The following is a 22,480-nucleotide window of genomic DNA, read 5'->3' as shown; positions in this document are numbered from 1 at the left end:
CGTCGCCCACCCTGTTTTCCTTCAAAGTAAACATTTTCGACAGGAGTGTACGAATTTTAATCATGATAAAGAGACGAATATTTATTTCAAATCTTCGATTATTTAGAGCAAACTATTAGGATTTTTGATTTGATTGACGTCCACGCTACCCAATCGGAAAGCAGCAGTGGGGGTGTGACGGGCCAATCGGGTGAAGGTGGGTGGGCGAGAGCAGCGCGAGCGAGGTGTCCGGTTTCTATGGTGCTTTGACAGGGCCGGCTGGTGAGAGGTGCGCTGGACACATGGAGATGTACAAGCTAAACCCGTACCACCTGGATGATGATGGCGGAGGCGTCGACCTCGACCTGCCCACTTGCATGTACAAGTTGCCGAACGTTCATCGAGGCGCGGCCGATGCTCAGGTACGAGATGGCCGGGGGTTTGTTTGTGGTGGGTTAGACAGGCCTGCGCTTCCCATAGGCCGCAGTTCTCCGCGGGGGGGCTTCAGGCCGCAGTTCTCCGGGCGGGGGCGGGGGGAACCTCAGGCCGCAGCTCTCCCAGGTGGGGGCTTCAAGCCGCAGCTCGCCGGGGGGGGGGGGGGGGGGATCTCAGGCCGCAGCTCGCCGGGGGGGGGGGGGGGATCTCAGGCCGCAGCTCGCCGGGGGGGATCTCAGGCCGCAGCTCGCCGGGGGGGATCTCAGGCCGCAGCTCGCCGGGGGGGGGGGGGGGGCGGATCTCAGGCCGCAGCTCGCGGGGGGGGGGGGGCGGATCTCATAAGAACATAAGAAATAGGAGCAGGAGTAGGCCATCTAGCCCCTCGAGCCTGCCCCGCCATTCAATAAGATCATGGCTGATCTGACGTGGATCAGTACCACTTACCCGCCTGATCCCCATAACCCTTAATTCCCTTACCGCTCAGGAATCCATCCATCCGCGCTTTAAACATATTCAGCGAGGTAGCCTCCACCACCTCAGTGGGCAGAGAATTCCAGAGATTCACCACCCTCTGGGAGAAGAAGTTCCTCCTCAACTCTGTCTTAAACCGACCCCCCTTTATTTTGAGGCTGTGTCCTCTAGTTTTAACTTCCTTACTAAGTGGAAAGAATCTCTCCGCCTCCACCCTATCCAGCCCCCGCATTATCTTATAAGTCTCCATAAGATCCCCCCTCATCCTTCTAAACTCCAACGAGTACAAACCCAATCTCCTCAGCCTCTCCTCATAATCCAAACCCCTCATCTCCGGTATCAACCTGGTGAACCTTCTCTGCACTCCCTCCAATGCCAATATATCCTTCCTCATATAAGGGGACCAATACTGCACACAGTATTCCAGCTGCGGCCTCACCAATGCCCTGTACAGGTGCATCAAGACATCCCTGCTTTTATATTCTATCCCCCTCGCAATATAGGCCAACATCCCATTTGCCTTCTTGATCACCTGTTGTACCTGCAGACTGGGCTTTTGCGTCTCATGCACAAGGACCCCCAGGTCCCTTTGCACGGTAGCATGTTTTAATTTGTTTCCATTGAGATAGTAATCCCATTTGTTATTATTTCCTCCAAAGTGTATAACCTCGCATTTCTCAACGTTATACTCCATTTGCCATATCCTCGCCCACTCACTCAGCCTGTCCAAATCTCTCCGCAGATCTTCTCCGTCCTCCACACGATTCACTTTTCCACTTATCTTTGTGTCGTCTGCAAACTTCGTTACCCTACACTCCGTCCCCTCCTCCAGATCATCTATATAAATGGTAAATAGTTGCGGCCCGAGTACCGATCCCTGCGGCACGCCACTAGTTACCTTCCTCCAACCGGAAAAACACCCATTTATTCCAACTCTTTGCTTCCTGTCGGATAGCCAGTCCCCAATCCACTTTAACACACTACCCCCAACTCCGTGTGCCCTAATCTTCTTCAGTAGCCTTTTATGGGGCACCTTATCAAACGCCTTTTGGAAATCCAAAAACACCGCATCCACCGGTTCTCCTCCATCAACTGCCCTAGTCACATCTTCATAAAAATCCAACATGTTCGTCAAGCACGACTTTCCCCTCATGAATCCATGCTGCGTCTGATTGATCGAACCATTTCTATCCAGATGCCCTGCTATCTCCTCTTTAATAATGGATTCCAGCATTTTCCCTACTACAGACGTTAAGCTGACCGGCCTATAGTTACCCGCCTTTTGTCTCCTTCCTTTGTTAAACAGCGGCGTAACATTAGCCGTTTTCCAATCAACCGGCACTACCCCAGAATGCAACGAGTTTTGATAAATAATCACTAACGCATCCACTATTACCTCTGACATTTCTTTCAATACCCTGGGATGCATTCCATCCGGACCCGGGGACTTATCCACCTTCAGTCCCATTAGTCTACCCAGCACTGCCTCCCTGGTAACATTAATTGTATTAAGTATTTCTCCTGCTGCCAACCCTCTATCGTTAATATTTGGCAAACTATTTGTGTCCTCCACCGTGAAGACCGACACAAAAAACTTATTTAAAGACTCAGCCATATCCTCATTTCCCACTATTAACTCCCCCCTCTCGTCCTCCAAGGGTCCAACATTCACTCTAGCCACTCTATTCCTTTTTATATATTTATAAAAACTTTTACTATCATTTTTTATATTAATTGCTAGCCTAGCTTCATAGTCTATCCTTCCTTTCTTTATCGCTTTCTTAGTCTCTCTTTGTTGTTTCTTAAATTTTTCCCAATCACTTGTTTCTCCACTATTTTTGGCCACTCTGTACGCAGCTGTTTTTATTTTAATACTCTCCTTTATTTCCTTCGTTATCCACGGCTGGTTCTCCCTTTTCTTACAATCCTTGTTTTTTGCTGGAATATATTTTTGCTGAGAACTGAAAAGGATCTCCTTAAAAATCCTCCACTGTTCCTCAGCTATCCTACCTGCCAGCCTGCTCTCCCAGTCTACCTTAGCCAATTCATCCCTCATCCTATCATATTTCCCTCTGTTCAAACAGAGGACACTGGTTTGGGACCAAACTTTCTCCTCTTCCATCTGAATCAGAAATTCGACCATATTGTGGTCACTAGACCCAAGAGGGTCCTTCACAATAAGATCCTTAATTCTACCTACCTCGTTACACAATACCAGATCCAAAATAGCTCGTTCCCTCGTCGGTTCCGTAACATGCTGTTCTCAGGCCGCAGCTCACGGGGGGGCGGGGGGGGGCGGATCTCAGGCTGCGGGGGGGGGGGCGGATCTCAGGCCGCAGCTCGCCGGGGGGGGGCGGATCTCAGGCCGCGGGGGGGGGGGCGGATCTCAGGCCGCAGCTCGCGGGGGGGGGGGGGGGGCGGATCTCAGGCCGCAGCTCGCGGGGGGGGGTGCGGATCTCAGGCCGCAGCTCGCGGGGGGGGCGGATCTCAGGCCGCAGCTCGCCAGGGGGGGCGGCGGATATCAGGCCGCAGCTCGCGGGGGGGGGGGGGGGGGCGGATCTCAGGCCGCAGCTCGCGGGGGGGGCGGGGGGGCGGATCTCAGGCCGCAGCTCGCGGGGGGGGGGGGGGGGGGGGGGGATATCTCAGGCCGCAGCTCGCCGGGGGGAACCTCAGGCCGCAGCTCTCCCGGGTGGGGGCTTCAAGCTGCAGCTCGCCGGGGAGGGGACCTCAGGCCGCAGCTCGCCCGGGGTGGTGGAGGGTGGGGGGAGACCTCAGCAAAGCTTCATATTTCACTGCCTTCCATTCACTTATTTTTTTTGAAGGTGGCTGGATGCGAATGTTAGTGTATTCGCGCTGTATGGCAGAGGTCTAATCAAGGTTTTGTGCAAGTTTATTTTTTTAAATGAAGCAAAGTATTGGGAATGGAAATACTCAGCAGATCTGGCAGTGTCCGTGGAGAGAGAAACCATTTTTAAAAAGTCGAATTTGACTTCAGAACAGCTACAAATGTAACGTGGTTAAGGATCATTTTGGAAGGGAGACTCGCCCTTCCCATCCTCGGGATGTCCAAAATGTTTTATGGTTAGTCAGTTACTTTTGAAATGTCACTTTTGTCGGGACAGCCAGTTTGCACACAGCAAGCTCCCACAAATTTATTTGTTTTTAAATTGCTGATTGAGAGATAAGTATTGGTTAGGACATCAGGGTAAACTTCCCTTCAAAATAATTCTATGGAATGTTTTACATGCATCTGAGAGGGTAAATGTGCCCTCAGGCTAACATCTCATCTCAGAAGTGTTGTATCTTGATGAGTTGCTATTTTTGTTTGTCAGTAGCTATGAAATTGTATTCGTGAGAAGTCTGTATTTCAAAACAGCATTTGTGAAGTCTTACAATCCACTTACATGAGGAACTTTTCCTGTTTTTCATTAAAAGGGGATCATCTCATCTCTAAACCTCAGTTTTTCAGTTCTATCCCTCTAGAAATGAATATGTCACCACTTTGTAATTTATGCATCTATAATTATTTGTTCCTCTACTGTATTTGGTTTTCAAGGTGCATGTGGCCTCCTTATTCTTCCTACCGAATGCACCATCTTGCATGCAATCTATATTTAACTTGATTTATTTTGTGTCCTTTCTGTTTATTAATATCTTGTACTTTGTTACGGTCTTCATTAATATTGACTCTTGTCATCCAGTTCTGTGCACTGTTCTGGTCTCTATTATAAAAAGGAGATAGAGAGACTGAAGAAAGTGCAAGACCATTGACGAGAATGATGCCAGAACCGTGAGATTATATCTACCAGGAAAGACTGCACACGCTGGATTATTTTCTCTACAAAGAGAATGTTGAGGGGTGACTTGATAAGAGGCCTTTAAAATTATGAAATTTTTATAGGGTGACACTGACTTGAGGGAGACCAGAAATAAGCACCATAAACATTAGACGGTCAGTGATAAATCCAATGTAGAGTTCAGAAAAAACACCTTTACCAGAGAGCGGTGAGCGTGTGGAACTCTACCACAGGGAGTGGTTGTAGTGAATAGCATCAGTGTACTTAAGGGATAGCTAGATAAACACAGGAAAGAGAAAGTAATAGGATTGGATTTAAGAAGGGTGGGACGAGGGTTGCCTGGAGCATAAAGACCAGCAGAGGTTGAATGGCCTGTTTCTGTGCTGTAGATATTATATAATTTGTATTTACAGCCATTTTATTTGTTTTGATGATGGTAGACAAGTTGATTGAGGTTTTTCTCTTTTATAATTGCAGATGGGATCCTGGACTTTATAACTAGAGACACAGACCAAAAACAAGGGCAGTGATACTAAATAAACCTCCATAGATCACAGATGATGCCTCAGCAGGAGTACAGGATCAATTCTGGGCACCATACCAGAAAGGATGCTGAGGCCTTGGAGAAGATGGTACCAGAATCCACCAGGGATGAGGGACTTTTGTGGGGAGAAACGGATGGTTAAGGAGAGATTTACGAAGTGATGTTCAAGTGTCATGGGATGGGAGTGTTGCTGGCTAAGCCAGCATCTGTTGTCCATCCTTAATTGCCCTTGAGAAGGTGGTGGTGAGCCTTCTGGAACCACAGCAGTCCATGTGGTACAGGATCACCCACGGTGCTTTTAGGGAGTTTGTGGACTTTGACCCAGTGACAGTGAAGAAATAAGGATAGTTCCAAGTCAAGGTAATGTGTGGGTTGGAGGAGAACTTGGAGGTGGTAGCGTTTCCTGCTACCCTTGCCTTTCTAGGTGTTAGAGGTCACGGGTTTGGGTCTGTCAAAGAAGGCCTGAAGCATTGCTGGTGTACATCATAATGGTACACGCTGCTGCTTCAGTGTATCAGTGGTGGAGAGAGTGAATGTTTAAGTTACTCTCCACAGAACTCCCAGCCTCTGACTTACCTTTTGTAGCCACGGTATTTATACAGCTGGTCCAGTTCAGTTTCTGGTCAGTGGTAATCCTCAGGATGTTGATTCGTGGGTGATTCAGTGATGGTAATGCCAATGAATGTCAGGGAGCGATGGCTAGCTTCTCTTGTTGGAGATGGCCATTACACCTGACTTGTGCAGTGTGATGAGATATGGAGAAACTGTTTCCATTGATGCAAAGTGAGAAACCAGAGGACACATTTAAGGGAATGGGCAACTGAATGAATGGGGAAAATGCATATTTTATTTGTCCTGAGTTTGGAATGCATTTCCTGAAATGATGATGGAAACAGATTTAATAGTTATATATATTACTGAAAAGGATTTCAGGTTTACGGGGGGGGAAAACATCGGAGTGGAACATAATTGGGTACTCTTTCAAAGAGCCAGCATTGGCCTAATTTATTTCTTTATTTATTTTCTAACCCTAACCTTTAATGATTCCTGGGATTATTTATTGTGAAATCTGGGTGTCAAAAGCCAAAGCACATTGTGAACAATTATTATTGCATCATGTAGCCAAGCCTGCCAGCATCAAATATTCAAAACATTTAGTGAGTTGTTATTTTTTTTATCTCCGATAATACAAATATAGTGAAGAATTTGCCATTTATTTAGCACCTTTCTCAGCTTTGGGAATCGCAGTACAATTCTTTGTCAACTTCTGAATCCCACTTACTGCTGAAATACAGCAGCCAATTTGCACAAAGCACGGTCCCACAAACAACAATGAGAAAAATGACTGCTTATTTCCATTGGTTGGTTTTTCAGGATGCAGATGAGTGTCCAGCACTTCACAACTTGGAATCAAGGCAAACAGAAATTCTGAAACGTTTGTACGAGTTGAAGGCTGTTGTTGACGGGCTCTCAAAGACTGTCCTTACACCAGATGCTGACCTCGATGTTACAGAAATTAACCACACCTGTCTTATACCAACAATCCATACTGTAGCTAATTTAGATTCTATACTGGGAAAGGTAAGTTTGAATGTCAACTCGTTTCTTAACTTCATTCCTTAATCACTATTGTTTAACTGGGGAGAAAAGAAATATTGTATTTATTAAGCATTCTTTATAACCCCTGGATTTTTCAAAAGCCCTTTCCAGCCACTGAAGTACTTTTGAGTATAGACACTGTCATAATGTTGGAAACATGACAGCCAACCTCGGCACTGAAAACTGTACAGCACGCTGATGATGACCAGATAACCTGTTTTTTTGTGATGTTGATGGAGGGATTAATACTGGCCAGGTCACCAGGAAGAAAGCTCCTGCTCTTCAAAATTGTGCCACACGATCATTTACAGCCACCTGCGAGAGAACATGGGGCCTTGGTTTAACTTCTCACCCAAAAACAATCATCTCTGACAATGCAGCACTCCCTCATTACTGTACTGGAGTATTAGCCCAGATTGCTATGCTGGAGTGGGACTCAAACCCACAATCTCCTGATTTTAGAGGTGGAAGTGTTACCAACTGAGCCACAGCTAACACACACAGCTCAGTGAGATACAGATATTTCTGTTGATCTCCTTGGAGCACTGGGTACATGCTGTCCAATGCGCTTTTTTTTTCAGTTCACTTATAGGTTACCTTCCTTATTTCAAAATCAACCTAAAGACCTTCCTCTTCAAAAGCACTTTCACCACCCTCCCCTGACCCCTTCTGGCCTTAGTATGCACTTGTGTACTGTCCTGTAAAATATGCTGAAACGGTGCTCTGCAAATGATACTGAGCATAGCTGTTTATTAAAATTACAATGCCTATCTTAATGGATTGTTCTGATTCAAGCTGTCCTTTATATTTGAGATCAGGAACATTAACATTAACTTCCTTTGCAAAGAAGCCATTTAAAAGCTAAGCTGCACTCTTGAGACTGGCATTAGGACTGTTTATCGATGTCAATTTATTCTTCTTTTGCAGTTTACTGTTCTGCTTTTATGCTATACCATAGATATGTTGTTTTTCTCAACTCCTGTGATTTCCATTTTCATATTTGTATCGTCAACAACAACTTCCACTTTTCTGATCCTTACCACTATCTGGCGGATTATGATTCCATTTTGGTCACAAAGATTTGTTTCTATATCAAGAATCCAGTTCAGATACCAACACTTGTGTGATCCATGGTTGTTTCTTTGCTTTTAAATGGATGGGGATAGTTTCTATCACAAAATTGTCCGAAAGGTAAAATATACACAAGAGATGTGTATAAAATTAAAGTGCATGGGATTGGCGATAGTTTATTGAGAAGGATAGAAAACTGGTTTACCGACTTAGCCAGTGAGGCTAAGAATAGGGAGTTAGTACAATTGAATGCTTGGCTAAAGGACTGGTCCAGGAGGGAGGGCTTCATTTTCCTAGATCAATGGGAAGTTTTCAGGAGAGGATGGCACCTGTACAAGAAGGACGGGTCACAACTAAGTTGGAAGGGCACGAATATTCTGGCTGGGAGTTTTGCTAGTGCAGTTCGGGGGGGTTTAAACTAGTATGGCAGGGGGGTGGGGATCAAAATATTAGGTCTACAAGTGTAGAGGCTGGGGACGAGCTTGGGGCTGGGACAAGGCTGGCAAAGAAGAAGAGCACTCTGGGGGAGGATGACTTCACTGGGCCTGGAGGTCTGGAGTGCTTATACTTCAATGCAAGGAGCGTAGCAGGTAAGACAGACGCACTTAGGGCCTTAATGCTCACGAGGAATTTGGATGTGGTTGCGGTGACAGAGACTTGGTTGAAAGAGGGACAGGACTGGCACCTGAATATTCCGGGGTACAAGTGTTTGAGGCGAGACAGAGGAGGGGCCAAAAGAGGTGGGGGAGTAGCAGTATTAGTTGGAGAGCATATTACAGCGGTGCAGAGGGAGGACAATTCAGAGGGGTCGTGTAACAAGTCACTCTGGGTGGAGCTTAGAAACAGGAAGGGTGCAGTCACTATGTTGGGGGTATACTACAAGCCCTCCAACAGCCCAAGGGAAGTGGAAGAACGGATATGTCAGGAGATACTGGATAGGTGCAGGAAAAATAGGGTTGTTGTAGTGGGAGACTTCAATTTCCCTGGTATAGACTGGAAATCGCTGAGAGCTGGGACTCTGAATGGGGAGGAATTTGTAAAATGCGTACAGGAGGGTTCTTTGGAACAATATGTAGATAGCCCGACTAGAGAGGGGGCTATACTGGACCTACAACTGGGGAATGAGCCCGGTCAGGTCTTCAAAGTTTCGGTAGGGGAACATGTGGCAAATAGTGACCACAATTCTGTTAGCTTTAGGATAGTGATGGAAAAGGATGAGTGGCGTCCCAAGGGTAAGGTGTTGGATTGGGGGAAGGCTAACTTTAGTGGGATTAGGCAGAAATTGGCAGCTCTTGATTGGGAGAGGCTGTTTGAGGGTAAATCCACATCTGGCATGTGGGAGTCTTTTAAGGAACAGTTGTTAGGGCTACAGGACAGGCATGTGGCTGTAAAAAAGGATAGGAAGGGTAGGATTCGAGAACCGTGGATAACCAGGGAAATTGAGGGACTGGTCAAAAAGAAAAGAGAGGCCTATATTAGGTCCAGGCAGCTAAAAACGGAGGGAGCTCTGGAGGAGTACAAAGAAAGTAGGAAAGAACTCAAACGGGGAATTAGAAGGGCAGAAAGGGGTCACGAAATGTCCTTGGCAGATAGGATTAAGGAGAATAACGTATTATTCATACGTTAGGAACAAAAGGGTTGTCAGGGAAAAAATCGGACCTCTCGGGGACAAAAGTGGGGAATTATGCTTGGAGCCCAAAGAAGTAGGGGAGATCCTAAATGAATACTTTGCGTCGGTATTCACAAAGGAGAGGGCCTGATGGAATCTATCCAAGGCTGCTCAGGGAGACGAGAGATGAAATCGCTGGGCCTCTGACGCAAATCTTTGTCTCGTCATTGGACACAGGTGAGGTCCCAGAGGATTGGAGGATAGCTAATGTGGTCCCGTTATTTAAGAAGGGTAGGAAGGATAACCCGGGTAATTATAGGCCGGTGAGCTTGACGTCCGTGGTGGGGAAGTTGTTGGAGAAGATTCTTAGAGATAGGATGTATGCGCATTTAGAAAGGAATAAACTCATTAACGATAGTCAGCATGGTTTTGTGAGAGGGAGGTCATGCCTCACTCAACTGGTGGAGTTTTTTGAAGAAGTGACTAGAATGGCTGACGAGGGAAGGGCCATGGATGTCGTCTATATGGACTTTAGTAAAGCGTTTGACAAAGTCCCTCATGGTAGGCTGGTGACAAAGGTTGGATCTCATGGGATAAAGGGGGAGGTGGCTAGATAGGTGGAGAACTGGCTTGGTCACAGAAGACAGAGGGTGGTAGTGGAAGGGTCTTTTTCCGGCTGGAGGCCTGTGACTAGTGGTGTTCCGCAGGGCTCTGTATTGGGACCTCTGCTGTTTGTGATTTATATAAACGATCTGGAAGAAGGTGTAACTGGGGTGATCAGTAAGTTTGCGGACGACACGAAATTGGCAGGACTTGCAGATAGTGAGGAGCATTGTCAGAGGCTACAGAAGGATATAGATAGGCTGGAAATTTGGGCAAAGAAATGGCAGATGGAGTTCAATCCTGATAAATGCAAAGTGATGCATTTTGGTAGAAATAATGTAGGGAGCAGCTATACGATAAATGGCAGAACCATAAAGGGTGTAGATACGCAGAGGGACCTGGGTGTGCAAGTCCACAGATCCTTGAAGATGACGTCACAGGTGGTGAAGAAGGCATATGGCATGCTTGCCTTTATAGGACGGGGCATAGAGTATAAAAGTTGGGGTCTGATGTTGCAGATGTATAGAACATTGGTTCGGCCACATTTGGAATACTGCGTCCAGTTCTGGTCGCCACACTACCAGAAGGACGTGGAGGCTTTGGAGAGAGTACAGAGGAGGTTTACCAGGATGTTGCCTGGTATGGAGGGGCTTAGTTATGAGGAGAGATTGGGTAAACTGGGGTTGTTCTCCCTGGAAAGACGGAGGATGAGGGGGGACTTAATAGAGGTGTATAAAATTATGAAAGGCATAGATAGATAGGGTGAACGGTGGGAAGCTTTTCCCCAGGTCGGTGGTGACGTTCACGAGGGGTCATAGGTTCAAGGTGAAGGGGGGGAGGTTTAACACAGATATCAGAAGGACATATTTTACACAGAGGGTGGTGGGGGCCTGGAATGCGCTGCCAGGCAAGGTGGTGGAGGCGGACACACTGGGAACGTTTAAGACTTATCTAGATAGCCATATGAACGGAGTGGGAATGGAGGGATACAAAAGAATGGTCTAGTTTGGACCAGGAAGCGGCACGGCCTTGGAGGGCCGAAGGGCCTGTTCCTGTGCTGTATTGTTCTTTGTTCTCTTTGGAAACAAAGGGTAGGAATAAACGGGTCTTTTTTCAAGTGGCAGGCAGAGACTAGCGGGGTACCGCCGGGATCAGTACTAGATTCCAAGCTATTCACAATGAATATTAATGATTTAGATGAGGTAACAAAATGTAATATCTCCAATTTGCTGATGACACACAATTGGGTGGAAGGCTGAGCTATGCAGAGGAGGCAGAAATGCTTCAGTGTTATTTGGACCAGTTGAGTGGGCAAATGTATGGCAGATGCAGTATAACATGGAAAGATGTATCCACTTATGTCGCAGAAAACAGATTATTATCTGAATGGCTATAAATTGAGAGGGGAATGTGCAACAAGACCTAGGTGTCCTTGCACATCAGTAGCTGAAAGGTAGCAAGCAATGAAGAAGGCAAATGGTACGTTGGCCTTAATAGAACAAAGAAAATTACAGCACAGGAACAGGCCCTTCGGCCCTCCCAGCCTGCACCGACTATGCTGCCCGATTTAACTAAAACCCCCTACCCTTCCGGGGACCATATCCCTCTATTCCCATCCTATTCATGTATTTGCCAAGATGCCCCTTAAAAGTCACTACTGTACCCGCTTCCACTACCTCCCCCGGCAACGGGTTCCAGGCACCCATCATCCTCTGTGTAAAAAATCTGCCTCGTACATCTTTAAACCTTGCCCCTCGCACCTTAAACCTGTTAAAGGATTCGAGCAGAGGAGCACAGATGTCTTGCTTCAGTTAATTCAGGGCCTTGGTGAGACCACACCTGGAATATTGTGTGCAGTTTTGGTCTCTTTATCTGAGGAAGGATGTTTATGCTATAGAGGGGTGCAACGAAGGTTCACCAGACTGCTTCCTGGGATGGTGGGATTGCTGTATGAGGAGAGATTGAATCAGTTAGGATTATATTAGCTGAAGTTTAGAAGAAAAAATGGGGGGGGCGGGGAAATCTCAGGCTAAAGGGATCAAAGGATATGGGGGAAAGCGAGTTCAGGTTACTGAGTTGGATGATCAGCCATGATCATCATGAATGGCTGAGCAGGCTCATAGGGCTAAATGGCCTATTCCTGCTCCTATTTTCTTCTAATTAATGCAAATAGCTACTGAAATTTGCAACATAATTTTTTTAACTTGTACTTTGACCTCCCCAACAATAGTGCAGATATTAGTAATGTACAACCTCTTAAATGTTTACATAGTGAGCAGTTTTAATTATTTCTGATTTAAGACTTGGTCATTAATAAAAATGATCGATATGTAAAACAGATTTTAAAAATGAGAATGTGACTGTCCCTAACATATCTACTTTACGTTGGATTATAATCTCCTGGTATGCTTCTGATATCAATGCCGCTGGCCCAATCATTGGACCCTGCGTGCATTTCTACACAAATTGTGATTGAAAACAGCCTCTGTATCAGTGTAGTGATTATGAAATCACTGCCTAATGACATCCTTTCATGCAATTGGAGCCTGTTGCGATAAAGAACATGTTTTACACGTCTCTATTCATGTCTGTCCATATTATAGTATCCTTGGCTCCAGTGAAATCTAATAAAGGAACTTGTCGTTAATTACTGGGCCAATTGAATTTGTAAGATTTGAGATTGCTAGATTTTATCAGGTAATGGTATCAAAGGGAATAAAGTTGAAGTACAGACCAACCATGATCTGAAAACAGGCTCGAGGGGTTGAATGGTCTCCTTCTGTTCCTTTTAGTCAGTTTGTATATCTGTGTTGCATTCACAATTGTCTTCAATTATGCTTCACTTTAGAGTTCTGGTGTTCTCCGAGACATTGTCATCAATGCAAGCCCTTCTGAGGTGCCACTGTCCCTATTAGCCCTGCATGGTTTGTTGTGTGAACAATACAAGGTGCTATCCTCAGTACATGTACACTCCTCGGTGCAAAATGTTCCCTCCAAACTCTGGAACTGTCTAGGTGAAGGAAACCATTGTCGTTCACGGAGGGAATATCAACTCGGCTTCACTCTCGTCTGGAAGGATGGTGAGTAAAAAATATCAGGGCATATTTATAACTTTTCTGAAAACAAACTGAATTGTTGGAGTTTGCAGTTTAGTAATTTTGAAAACCAAATCAAGCTCTTAGAAAATAGGAGCAGGATGAAGCAATTCGAGCTTGCTCCGCCGTTCATTATGATCATGGCTGATCATCCAATTCAGTAGCCTGATTTCTTTATGTACTGCAGAAGTTTGAGACACTCTGCTGTAAAGGTAATTAAACAGGACAATTTTGTTAATTTTAGTAAGTAATCAGTAAGTTTGCTCATTGTAATAAGATTCTGCTAAAGCATTTAAAAGTAAATCTGTATTCGGGAAATTTTATACTGAAGCAACTTGTTGTCATAAGTAGCTCAGAGGACAAAATATTGGCCTTGTTATCTCGCTCAAAAGTGGGTGCAATAGTTGGTGATACTAACAAATGTGGAATGATCCAGAGAGACCCAGACAACCTAGATCAGTGAGAGTAAAATCTTGAGATTTGGCAAAAGAAGCAAGAAAGTAAATTGTGCCATGAGTTTTGCTGTACTGTTCATTCTAGAACAGCATTTGGAGGGATATTAATAGAGGTTTGGAATTGATACAGGAGGATAATCTTCCAACAGTTCAGGCAGTGTAAGAAACCACGGCAACTATGCTGATTCTGACGCAAGCTTTGGCAATACCTTCACACTCACCCACAGGCCTGGGGCCGAGTGGATCAAAGTCTCTTCTTACCCACCAGATCAGGGACACAGTGGATCAGAGCCTCCTATCCACACTACCAGACCAGGGGTATAGTGCCTCAGTGTGTCTCCTGCCTGGGGATCATCCTGGAGATGGTGGTTGGGTCAGGAATTTCCCATCAAATATTCTTTAATCTCAGTCCCTGACATGTGGGACAATCTCCACATCATGTGGGACAATGCCATTTCTTCCAGCAGCATGGCTATTGGTTTTCAATGTATAATTGATATGATAATGGGCCTTCATAACACAAATATTGGAGCAGCTCTTTGTTTATCGGTTGTTCCTTAATCTGGTCAGAGGTCTGCCAAGTGCAGGGAATGAAATAGGGAAATATAGAAATTCTGAATGCATAAGGCTTGAGGTTTGCCTATGTGTTTTAGATGGACTTTCCATGTGTGACAGCTTTCTCTCTTCACAGTACACAAACCTCAGATGAAGTTCAGCATCCAAAACATGTGTTCCATTGAAGGCGAGGGAAATATTGCCCGCTTCCTTTTTGCACTACTTGGCCGTGGATACGATGCAGTGACCTCAACACAGATCGACAACTGGGTGGATGTCGCCATCTTCCAGATGAGAAAGGGCAGCAACAAGGAGAAGGCAGCCGTGCTACGTTCCTTGAATTCCGCGCTCGGCAAGAACCCCTGGGTTGTGGGGGTTGATCTGACACTGGCTGATGTTGTGCTATACTGTGCCTTGAGGCAGGCGGAGATTGCCAGTTTTCCAGCCAATGTCCAGAGATGGGTGAAATCATGTGAGAATCTAGCCTGCTTTAATCTAGCACTGAAGCTGCTGAAGTGAATAATTTATCATTGAAATTGTAGTTTTAGCCCATTGCAGCTAATACCTGTGCGTTTAAATCTCAATTTGCAAATGAAGTACCTATTTAAAGCATTTAATAAATATCTTTTTAAAGGTATTTAACTGAGAAGCATCTTTTTTTGATAAAAGTTTTACACCAGTTCACCTGAATTAAAAAATCAGTTCTTTCTGCCACTGTAATACCAGCCAGGCATGTAACTGAATTCATGTGTAGGTTCAGTGATCTGAAATGCTGAGTGGTTTCTATACGCCAAATGGAAATTGTTGGGGAAAGTAACTACTTTAGGGCCATCCATAAAATCACATCAAAAATTTGGATTTTCTTCCCCTCCCTGTAAATTCCACTCTTTCATCACATCCAATCCCCAGAGCTCCTTTTGTTCTTTTCCCAGAAATATACATCTCAAATGCAACCTCATTCAAATAAAACTTACTGCCATTTCAAACAATACAAGGATTAAAGTATAACCAACTTGCACTTTTAATAAAGTCCTTAATACCGGAGGAACCACCTGCACTGTATGTGGTTCCTCCAGTACTAAGGACTGTAATACAGTCTATGACAAACTAACTGAAACAGCTTGATCACAACTTGCCCTGTGACTGCACAACTACGGTTTGTATGAATTGTCAAGCAGTCTGAAAGTGTTGTAAGATAGCATGTACTGAGACGCCAGTTAGAAAGTCACAGTACATACGTAATCCAAATTTGAGCGACTGCTTTAGTATTATACAGGAGTAAATTGATAAGCAGATTTATAACACTTACACTTTTTGCCTACTTTGATTTTATTCTTCAGGATATGGGCATCAAATTTATTGGCCATTTTTACTTGCCCTTGGAGATAAACATGAGCAACCTTCTTGAACGACTGTAGTCAGTTTGGTGAAGTTATGTACTTCCCTACTTTCCTAACATTCTTAAAATGGGCTTGATTTATATTTCAAGAGTGCAGTTGAAATGCAGTCACATGGGGAAAACAGGCAACTGCATTTGCAGATAGAAAGGTATTACAAACAGCAATGAGATGAATGACCAGTTACACTAGCCTTAAGAAAATGTCCAGGACACAACTACCTGCTACTTAGAAAGTGAGAAAGACTTGCATTCATATAGCACTTATGGATGTCTCAGCACTAATGAAGTACTTTTAAGTGTTGTAATATAGGAAACGGCAAGCTCCCTCAAACAACAATGTTTGAATAAGCTGTTTTTTTTTGTGAAATTGTCTGAAGGTTAGATCATGGTCAGGACTCAAGGAGAACTTCCATCTATGATTAGGGTCAAATAATCTTTTATGTCCAACCGAGAGAGCAGAAAATTCTCTAGTTAACATCTCATCTGACAGACAAAACTTCTGATATTCCTGATTGGGTCATGAACCTACAATCTTGTGACTTGAGTGAGTGCTACCCACTGAATCATAGCAAACAAAGCCTTGAAAACTTATCACTCAATTTAATGTTTGATCTTTCTCACCTTACATAACCAACTCATTAAATTAAACTTGTACATTCAAAAAAACACACTCCTAATGAAGCATTCAAAATGAGTTTGGATGGAAAAGACTGGGAGAAGTTTTCTCCAAGAAGCCATGAAGATCTCTAATTGGGCTCCCCCTCTCCAGACAGTAATCTAATCTTTTCTTTGAGGTTTCTGATTTCATCTTCTTGACTGATCACTCTCTTTTGTAGGCTCTTAATTTCTTGCTCCTGGGTCACTAGTCTCTGCTTGAGATGGTCTTGAGATGCAGTCACCTACATGAGAAATATCAGCCATTATAGGGGAAGAGATAAAATCAATGAAGCATTAGGTAAGACAGCACAAGAGGTTATCGAGCCCCTAAACTCAGTATCAACTCTTTCCTTGAACAATCCAAAGCTAATTCAGCTACAGCCCCAGATTCTCGATGTAAATTTTCTTTCAATTTTCACTCGAGGCCAAAGTTGACCTCATTAATTAGATTAAACTACATAACCCTGTCCCCAAAAAGATGTTCATTTTTATCGTGCCTTTGTGATCGCAAGATATCCCAAAGTACTTTACAGCCGATTTAAGTGTAGTCACTGCTGTAATGTAGGAAACGCAATATCTAATTTTCACACAGCAAGATTCCACAATGAAATGAATGACCATTAATATGTTTAAGATGTTGGTTGTGGAATAAAGGTTGACCAGAGCGCCAGGGAAAACTATCCTGTTCTTCAAATAGTGGCTACGGTATCTTTTACATCTGCTTGAGAAGGCAGTTTAATGTTTCATCCATAAAAACAGCATCTCCAATAATGCAGCATTCTCTCAATACTGCACTTCAAGTGCTGTCCTGGAGTGAGGCTTGACCCACAATCCTGTTACTACAAAGAGATAGAGCTACCCACTAAACCATGGCTGATTAAATGCAGTAGGCAAAATTAAATTCCTCAGGTGAGAAACAGGATAGCGCCCACTTCTCCAGATCAACTCATGGCTTGTTAACAAAACTGCATTCTTAGAAATCACCTTTTTGTAAATCTCCTTCCCTCGTGTGTCAATGGTGTTTATGGAGAAAAGCAAGAATGCTGATAGGGAGTTTATTTGTGTTGGATGAGGAGTTTCTATCCTTGCTCTCTAAGCCAGCTTTAAAGAACTACGCTTTTCACCCCTACCTCAGGTGAACTATGGAAGAGTTCGCTGGCCAACATCTCATCCGCACTCGGTCTGCATGAAGCAATTCCACTGGTTAGCCTCTTAATATATTTAGAATGTACAGGCCACCACTGTATAAAGTCCTCTGGAATGTGGCATTCTTGAAGTGCAGTGAGTGTCTTTATCCTTTCCATCATTGTTCTGAATGGCTGGAAGAGCTCCAGTAAGATGATACCGACACTGTACATATCTGACTAAAAATGGAGATTGAAACAAAGACATTACAGCATGGAACATTTGCAAGAACCAGTCCTTGTTGGAGTTCATCCTCCACATTAGCAAATGAATTCCATCACATTTACCCGCCCTCTTCCAATATCCTTAATCTTTTTCCTTCGACTGCCTATTGAATCTAATCAAGAATGTTCCCTGGCAACTGAAGGCATAGCTGGCAATGGTGAGAGCCAGTGGCTATCAACCTTTCCTGTAGGGGAGACAGTCAGTAAATACTGACGCTATCATGGGGAATCCCTTGTGCTAGCTGCAGAAGGAACTTCAGCACCATCATTGCAGAAAACATTTTTATACACCACCAGAAGCATAGTTTCAAAGTTTATTTATTAGTGTCACAAGTAGGCTTACATCAACATTGCAAAGAAGTTACTGTGAAAATCCCATAGTCACCACACTCTGACGTCTGTTCGGGTACACTGAGGGAGAATTTAGCATGGTGATTCCACCAACCTGCACATCTTTGGACTGGGAGGAAATCAGCACCCGGAGGAAACCCACACAGACACGGGAAGAACATGCAGACTGCACAGATGATGACACAGGTCGGGAATCAAACCCGGATTCCTGGCGCTGTGAGGTAATAGTGCTAACCACTGTGCCATCGTGCAGGGTAGAATTCTTCAGTTATTGGTCTAAAGCTCATCCAAAACACTGCTGTATTTTTCCTAACTTTCACCAAGTCCTGTTCACCCATCACTCCTGTGTTCACTGGCCTAGACTAATTCCCAGTCTGGCAATGCCTGGATCTTAAAACATACTCCTTTGACCAAGCTTTTGGTCACTTGTCAGTATGCATATCTCATTGTCAAATTTTGTTTGATAATGCTTTTGTGATAGACCTTGGGGATGTCTTGCTATGTTTAGGTGCTATACAAGTACAAGTTGTTGCAGGTTTGATGTCCATGAACACCACAGACTAAGCTTAAAATCCATGTTTTAAACCATTACAAAAATATTAGTTAGAATCCCCAGGGTGGATAGTTGCAAAGTATGGAGTGAAGAAGATATAACTTTTAAATGTTCTCTCAATTTTACAAGAGTCTTATATTTATGCAGTCATTTATATAACTATAAGAAATGAATAAACCACTTTCTGCTTCTATTTCTTGTGTATAAAATCTGCTTTCCAGTTGTCAAATTTGTTACTTTTGTCAAATATTACATTATAAATTCATATTTCCATGTTTATAATGGTACCTGCCTATGTCACACTGAAATTACCCTTTACAGCCAAAGATGTTGCTGTTATTTGACATCTCTCAGCTCCTCTGTCTCTATTGCAGAAACTCTCCTACAATCCAACTAAATCTACCTCTCAAGTTCTTAAACATTTTGTTTCTTAGATATAATTATGTAAAAAATCAATGTTCATGTAAAAATTAGAGTAGGTTGTATGTGGACTATTATTATGTCTGACCACCCTGCTTCATTCAGTTGGTTACCCCTTGGCCTCAACACCACAGGATATCAAATAATACAATGAAAAAACAAGGACTTAATGTAATAATTCTGACTTGATAGTATAACAAAGAAAAACTTGTGGCTTCTTGAGTCTGTTGCTCCATTCAACTGGAGAATAGTCCCATCTACCTGCCTTGGTTCTGTAACCTTTAATATCTCTCAAAATCTCAAGTGACCCCAACCTCAACAGCTTTTGTTTTAGCAGGGGAAGAGTTCCAGACTTCTACTAACTTGATACATTCAATAAAACATCCCATCACCTTGAATTATATTCTGCATTCTTTTTTACTACCTGTAATTATCCATTAGTTAACAAGCTGCCCTGGAGAAAACACAGTTAGAAAATAGAAATGAAACAGAGGGATTACATTTATATGAGATACTCGTACCTTGAAATCATATGTCGAGCCTTTCAATTGTTCGGGGGAAGCGTATAGACAAGTCCCCACTCCTGAGGTATGCTTTGAATCTGGTAGTAAACAGAAAATGAAAAGTCAATAAAGACCTCAACAGTACAAGAAGAAAACTCAATTGAAATGAAAGTCAGTTTTCCTCTTCACAAACTGGATACATTACTATCTGTATTCATTTTCTCTCTGCATTCCCTCCATTGTCAAAAGTGTGCTTGGCTTAGCTAATGCATAAAGTGCTCAGTGGCAGCCAAGCTTAGCTATTTTATTCACACACATCTGAACAGCAATGATGAAGAAGGTCAAAATTATAATTCAAAATACAACATGCTTTTCCTGAATCAGCTAACCTATTTTTCCTTCCTTCATCCATAATTAAGTTGACACAGACAGCTATGGGTTCAAGCCACACTCCAGAGATTTGAGCACAAACTTTAGGCTGATAGTTCACTGCAGTGCTAATGGAATGCTGCACTGTCAGAGTGCTACACTGTCAGAGGTGCTGTCTTTCAGATGTGATATTAAATTTGAGAGACCTTCTACTTAGATCCCAACAACTATTTGAAGGGTAAAAAGTTCTGGAGTGTACTGCCTCAAAAGGTGGTGGAAGTAGATTCAACAGTAACTTTCAAAGGGGAATTGGATATATATTTAAAAATGAATATGGAGAAAGATTGGGACTAATTGGATAGTTTTCTAAAGAGCCGGTCCACAATGTTGGGCCAAATGTTGTAAGATTTGTTGATATAAGATTCTCGTATCCTGGCCAGCATTACTACCCTCAGTCATTACTACCAAAACAGTTTGTCTAACTATATATTCACTTGTCTTTGGTGTGACATTGCTTTCTACAAATTATCTGCTGTATTTGCTTAGATTACAACAATAATGGCGCTTTTAAAAAAGTACTCATTAACTTCATGTGCACGATAAGGCACTACATAGATACAAATTCTCACATCTTTAAAAAAGGAATACAGTTCTTTGAGTGAAGATGTTTCATTTAACCATTGTTGAGGACTTTGCAGTGTTTCTGATCAAAACTGAAAAAAGATGTCTTATTCCATTGCTCAATCCTAGTCCCAGAGACTGGGATCTAGGCCGACACCCCTGTGCAGTGCTGAGGGAGTTCTTCATGGCCAGAGCTGCTACCTTTTGGATAAGTAAATGAAGGTTCCTTCTGTCCTCTGAGGTGGATCTAAAAGGTCCTTTGCCTCTATTCAAATGAGAATGGGGGGTTCTCCCTGATGTCCTGGCCAATATCAGTCCCTGAATCAGCATCACAAAGACAGATTATTTAATCCTTATCACACTGGTATTTGTGGAAATTTGTTGTGTATAAATTGGATGCCATGTTTCCCATATTATAACCATGACTGCACTTCAAAGGTACCTGAAAGGCACTTTGGGGTGTCCCGAGGTCATGGAAAGCACTCTTATATAAAAGAGTATAACTTTTAACTTTGGGAATTGAATTTTTAAATGTAAGATAAATGGAAAAAACTGGGTTTGAGAAACTGCTAAACACCCCTAAGATAATTTCAGTTCAAAGGATGGTTCATGTTTATTTAAAGAGGTTATGGTTAGGGCATGAAAACAACAAACAACTGGTGATCCTCTCTTAGCTTTATAATGGAGTCAGTCGCTGGAATTCTACCGCCCCGCCCACCATGGAATCGGAGCAGGCGAGGGGCGAATTATGGAAATGTCCGTTGACCTCGGGCGGGATTATTCCCACGAAACTCATCTCCAAACTCCATGGCCTGGGCCTTGGCACCTCCCTCTGCGACCGGATCCTGAACTTCCTAACTCACAGACCACAATCAGTAAGGGTAGGCAACAACACCTCCTCCACGATCATCCTCAACACCGGTGCCCCACAAGGCTGTGTTCTCAGCCCCTACTATACTCCTTATACACCTATGACTATGCGGCCAAATTCCCCTCCAATTCGATTTTCAAGTTTGCTGACGACACCACTGTAGCGGGTCGGATCTCATAGAACATAGAAAGCCACAGCACAAACAGGCCCTTCGGCCCACAAGTTGCGCCGATCACATCCCCACCTCTAGGCCTATCTATAGCCCTCAATCCCATTAAATCCCATGTACTCATCCAGAAGTCTCTTAAAAGACCCCAACGAGTTTGCCTCCACCACCACCGACGTCAGCCGATTCCACTCACCCACCACCCTCTGAGTGAAAAACTTACCCCTGACATCCCCCCTGTACCTACCCCCCAGCACCTTAAACCTGTGTCCTCTCGTAGCAACCATTTCAGCCCTTGGAAATAGCCTCTGAGAGTCCACCCTATCCAGACCCCTCAACATCTTGTAAACCTCTATCAGGTCACCTCTCATCCTTCGTCTCTCCAGGGAGAAGAGACCAAGCTCCCTCAACCTATCCTCATAAGGCATGCCCCCCAATCCAGGCAACATCCTTGTAAATCTCCTCTGCACCCTTTCAATGGCTTCAACATCTTTCCTGTAATGAGGTGACCAGAACTGCGCGCAGTACTCCAAGTGGGGTCTAACCAGGGTCCTATAAAGCTGCAGCATTATCTCCCGACTCCTAAACTCAATCCCTCGATTAATGAAGGCCAGTACGCCATACGCCTTCTTGACCGCATCCTCCACCTGCGAGGCCGATTTAAGAGTCCTATGGACCCGGACCCCAAGGTCCCTCTGATCCTCTACACTGCTAAGAATGGTACCCTTCATTTTATACTGCTGCTCCATCCCATTGGATCTGCCAAAATGGATCACCACACACTTATCCGGGTTGAAGTCCATCTGCCACTTCTCCGCCCAGTCCTGCATTCTATCTATGTCTCGCTGCAACTTCTGACATCCCTCCAAACTATCCACAACACCACCTACCTTGGTGTCGTCAGCAAACTTACCAACCCATCCCTCCACTTCCTCATCCAGGTCATTT

The 22,480-nt window shown here is 44.0% G+C and overlaps 2 protein-coding genes across 3 annotated transcripts in view; one reads left to right on the top strand and one right to left on the bottom strand.

Moving 5' to 3' along the window:
- Positions 1-194: 194 nt before the first annotated feature.
- aimp2 (aminoacyl tRNA synthetase complex interacting multifunctional protein 2) lies at positions 195-14,850 on the top strand. 2 transcript variants are annotated; one of them, XM_078240607.1, is made up of 4 exons: positions 195-401; positions 6,601-6,807; positions 12,957-13,188; positions 14,350-14,850. In XM_078240607.1, exons 1-4 carry the CDS (start codon positions 282-284, stop codon positions 14,730-14,732), a joined length of 942 nt encoding a protein of 313 aa, XP_078096733.1. In that variant the 5' UTR covers positions 195-281; the 3' UTR covers positions 14,733-14,850. The 2 variants fall into 2 exon arrangements, with proteins under 2 accessions (XP_078096733.1, XP_078096734.1); XM_078240608.1 differs by lacking the exon at positions 6,601-6,807 and having other exon boundaries at positions 209-401.
- Positions 14,851-15,195: 345 nt separating this feature from the next.
- eif2ak1 (eukaryotic translation initiation factor 2-alpha kinase 1) overlaps positions 15,196-22,480 on the bottom strand; it is a 50,262-nt gene continuing 42,977 nt past the window's right edge. Inside the window, exons 13-15 of the mRNA XM_078240606.1 lie at positions 19,524-19,603; positions 17,400-17,633; positions 15,196-16,511 (exon numbers count right to left, since the gene is read on the bottom strand). Of these exons, the coding sequence (XP_078096732.1) occupies positions 16,359-16,511; positions 17,400-17,633; positions 19,524-19,603 (467 nt within the window). The 3' untranslated portion in view covers positions 15,196-16,358. The remainder of the gene's footprint in view (positions 16,512-17,399; positions 17,634-19,523; positions 19,604-22,480) is intronic.

Source organism: Mustelus asterias, chromosome 23, assembly GCF_964213995.1.
Source record: "Mustelus asterias chromosome 23, sMusAst1.hap1.1, whole genome shotgun sequence".
NCBI lineage: Eukaryota > Metazoa > Chordata > Chondrichthyes > Carcharhiniformes > Triakidae > Mustelus > Mustelus asterias.
Note: the sequence above shows the minus strand (reverse complement) of the source record. Positions and strands in the feature narration are given on the sequence as shown.

Coding starts and splice junctions, on each gene's coding strand:
- aimp2 (XM_078240607.1), top strand. CDS start 282: ATGGAGATGTACAAGCTAAACCCGTACCACCTGGATGATGATGGCGGA. Junction 402..6,600: donor GAGGCGCGGCCGATGCTCAG/GTACGAGATGGC, acceptor TTGGTTTTTCAG/GATGCAGATGAGTGTCCAGC. Junction 6,808..12,956: donor TAGATTCTATACTGGGAAAG/GTAAGTTTGAAT, acceptor GCTTCACTTTAG/AGTTCTGGTGTTCTCCGAGA.